Source organism: Contarinia nasturtii, unplaced genomic scaffold (genome assembly GCF_009176525.2).
Source record: "Contarinia nasturtii isolate CC-2019 unplaced genomic scaffold, AAFC_CNas_1.1 Cnas_scaffold_2094, whole genome shotgun sequence".
NCBI lineage: Eukaryota > Metazoa > Arthropoda > Insecta > Diptera > Cecidomyiidae > Contarinia > Contarinia nasturtii.
The window spans coordinates 1-3,710 of record NW_022199424.1 but is presented as its reverse complement, the minus strand read 5'-3'; the positions used below and the strand labels follow the sequence as shown (position 1 = coordinate 3,710).

The 3,710-nt window shown below is 38.5% G+C and overlaps 1 protein-coding gene across 1 annotated transcript; it reads left to right on the top strand.

Moving 5' to 3' along the window:
* The first annotated feature begins 9 nt into the window (after positions 1–9).
* Positions 10–3,706, top strand: LOC116347752 (multidrug resistance-associated protein 4-like). Its single transcript, XM_031778468.1, has 9 exons — positions 10–808; positions 863–1,067; positions 1,136–1,530; positions 1,602–2,104; positions 2,169–2,399; positions 2,456–2,536; positions 2,650–3,049; positions 3,107–3,334; positions 3,433–3,706. The coding sequence occupies exons 1-9, from the start codon at positions 18–20 to the stop codon at positions 3,704–3,706; spliced, it is 3,108 nt and encodes a 1,035-aa protein (XP_031634328.1). The 5' UTR covers positions 10–17.
* The last annotated feature ends 4 nt before the right edge of the window (positions 3,707–3,710 follow it).

Sequence of the window (3,710 nt, the reverse complement as noted above, 5' to 3'; positions counted from 1 at the left end):
GACGTCTCGAACTGAAAATGGTCCTGAAAAGCCTCTATATCCAAGCATTAAATCTGACAACTGAACTTTTTGTCAAACCATTCGCACTCTTTTGTACGATTCTTTTTTATATATGGTTGAATGGTGTCGAAGAAATTACCGTTTCTAAACTGTTCATTACTGTCAATTTATTCAATACTATTGCGCTCAACATTTCAATTTTTATTGAGGCAATTTTTCAGATGTTTGAGGCATTAGCCGCGATAAAACGTTTACAAATGTTTCTGCAATATGAAGAATGTAAAACTGAAACGGAGTCAATAAGTTCCGATGAGTTGGAGGCGCAAAATTTGGCCATTAAAATGAAAAATGTTACAGTTGAATGGAATGTGGTTGAAAATCAGAATAGTTCCTCTTCAAAGATGGACCCAAACCAAAGTAAAATAGAACCAACAACCAACGAAAGCCAAGCATTTGGACTTCGTGATATAAATTTAGAGGTGCCGAAAGGCAAATTGGTTTTCGTCGTCGGATCAGTTGGAGCAGGTAAATCAACGCTAATGCAAGTCTTGTTGAAGGAGCTACCACTGATTCAGGGTACAATGGGAATCAATGGCACGGTGTCATTTTCAAGCCAAGTTAGTTGGACGTTTACATCGACAATTCGGCAAAATATTACTTTTGGTCAGGCGATGAATCGCACACGATACGATGAAGTCACCAAAAGTGCGGCTCTGAATAAAGATTTTAAGCAGTTTAGCAATGGCGATATGACATTGATTGGTGAAAACGGCGCCGGTCTATCGGGTGGACAGAAAGCGAGAATTAAGTAAGATTGCCCTATTTAAACGACGAGCAGAAATGATTTATGATTCAATTTCAGTTTGGCCCGAGCAATGTACCGCAAAGCAAATATCTACCTCATCGATGATCCATTGAGCGCGGTAGACACTCACGTGCAAGCACATCTGTTCCACAAATGCATTGGATCGAACGGATACTTGGCTCGACAAAATGCCACTCGCATTTTAGTAACACATCAATTGCATTTCATGAAGGAGGCAGACTGGATTGTTGTTTTGAAAGATGTAATTGTGATGCGCAAGCATTGCGCCAGCAATAAATCAAAGAAATAAAATCTGTTTGTGTTTTGCAGGGGAAAATCGAAACACAAGGAGACTATGATACCGTTGTGAAGAATGGAGTGGAGTTTGACAACGTATTGAAGCACAATGAAAACGAACAGATTGAAAAGGACGAAGAATCAGAAGAAAAGAATCGCCGAATGTCCACCTTGTCACAAAGAAGCCGAGCAGATTCAATGGTGTCTTCAAATAAAATGGACAACGATGTGGAGGAACATGAAAAGAATTCTGATGAAAAGAATGCTCTAATGGAGTTGGAGGCATCATCAAAAGGAAAGATTAAAGGATCAATTCTTCACAAATATCTTAAGTCGTCGAATATTCCGGGCGTCACAGCACTATTATTTGCGTTATTTTCAATCGCACAAATCTTTGCTAGTACAGCCGATGTATGGGTTTCATATTGGTAATTGATTGAATTAGAACTCAAAGCAAACAGTTGCTTCACTTATCAAATATTTTCGGTTGCATTTTCAGGATAAGAAACGAAGAAGGTCGAACTCGTCAATCGAAGATGATCGATTCGGTAAATCAAACATCTATTGAAAATGAAATTTCGTTAGAGGCCTGGTCCACCCAAACATATGTGTATATTTATGGTGGAATTATCATTTCATTGATAATATCAGCCATCATCCGATCAGCCGTGTTTTCCGTAGTGTGTACAAAATCTTCGCAGCATTTACACGACACAATGTTCCACGGATTGATGACGACAAAAATGAGATTTTTCGACGTGAATCCTGCGGGGCGAATTATGAATAAATTCACAAAAGATATGGGCAGTATTGATGAAATGCTACCAAAAACTCTGTTAAAATCAAGTCAAATATGTTTTACCATGCTAGGTGTAATAGCCATCACCATATTCACGAATGTCAAACTTTCAATTGTGACTCTCACATTGGGCATGGTCTTTCTTTTGCTTCGCAAAATTTATGTCAAATGTTCCACAAATATCAAGCATTTAGAAGGAATAAGTGAGTGTACTAGAGTATTCGGACCTATTGAGTATAAAAATATATTTGAATTTACTTGCAACAGCTAAATCTCCCGTCTTTACTCACATTTCGGCGACATTGGAGGGACTACCAACAATAAGAGCATTTCAAGCCCAAGAAATTTTGCAAGATGAATTCGAACGACATCAGAACTTAAATACCGGCACATCGTTTATGTTTATAGCTACATCTATTGGATTCGGTTTTTCTCTAGATATGATGATATACATCTTCATTGGTATTGTCATTTATGTCTTCCTGGCAGCAAATGATGGTTTGTCCACAATTTCTTGTTTGAAAATTGCATATAAACATTTCGCATTTTCATAGGGGTAACTGGTGATCAAGTTGGATTGGTTCTAACGCAACTATTTACTATGTTGATTGAGTTGCAATACGCAGTAAGATTAAGAAAGTATCTTGACTGTATATCGAAATACTTTTCTGCACAGTAATGTGTGCGGAAACGTAAATAAAGTCAAATTTGTCCGACTGACTGAGTGAATTTTGTCTTCATTAAACAGGTGCGGAGGTTACAAATCATTTGACATCCGTTGAACGTGTCCTGGAATACAGCCAGTTGGAGCCTGAAAAACAACCAGAAATACCACAAAATGTATCGCCAGACTGGCCATCCAAGGGGAAGATTCAATTCAAACATGTTTCTTACCGATATTCGGCTGATGATGAACCAATCTTAAGTGGTTTGTCATTTTCAGTCGAGCCCAAAGAGAAACTCAGTATCGTCGGTAGAACCGGAGCTGGAAAGTCTTCATTGATCAGTTCAATTCTGCGATTGGCAATCGTCGATGGCGACATTATCATAGACGATGTCAACACGTCTTCGATCAATTTGCATGTGCTGCGATCGAGAATATCAATTATACCCCAAGAACCAACTCTTTTCTCAGGCACCCTGCGAAGGTAGTTTCAGAAGATCCGACTCCAAATTCAAATCAACACAAAACAATTCTTTTGTAGGAATTTAGATCCATTCGAAGAACATTCAGATGACGACATTTGGAATGCACTCGAGAATGTTGAGCTCAAAGAATTAGTTTTGAAGAATAATGGTTTGCAAATGCCGGTTCTGGCTCATGGACAGAATTTCAGTACGGGCCAAAGACAAATCTTATGCTTGGCTCGTTCGATTTTGAGAAAGAATCGCATCATTATTCTTGACGAAGCAACAGCAAATGTGGACCCTCGGTAACTCACTTTTTTCGTAAATCGTTACAATCGTTACACCATTGGGGTCTATTCTGATTAAATTCAAAACAAATGGTTTGCCTTCGTATCTCTTTCAGGTCAGATGAAGTGATTCAGAGGACAATAAGAGAGAAATTTGCTAATTCTACTGTATTGACTGTTGCGCATAGAATTAACACAGTCATCGATTCTGATCGCGTATTAGTTATGGATGCTGGTGTTGCCGTTGAGCTCGATGCTCCCTATGTTCTTTTGCAAAACAAAGATGGAGCATTCCGAAAAATGGTCGAAGCGCTCGGACAACAAGGATATGATCGCTTGTATTTAAAAGCTAAGGCAAAATTTGAAAGATCCACATTTTCTGAAAAATAAACAC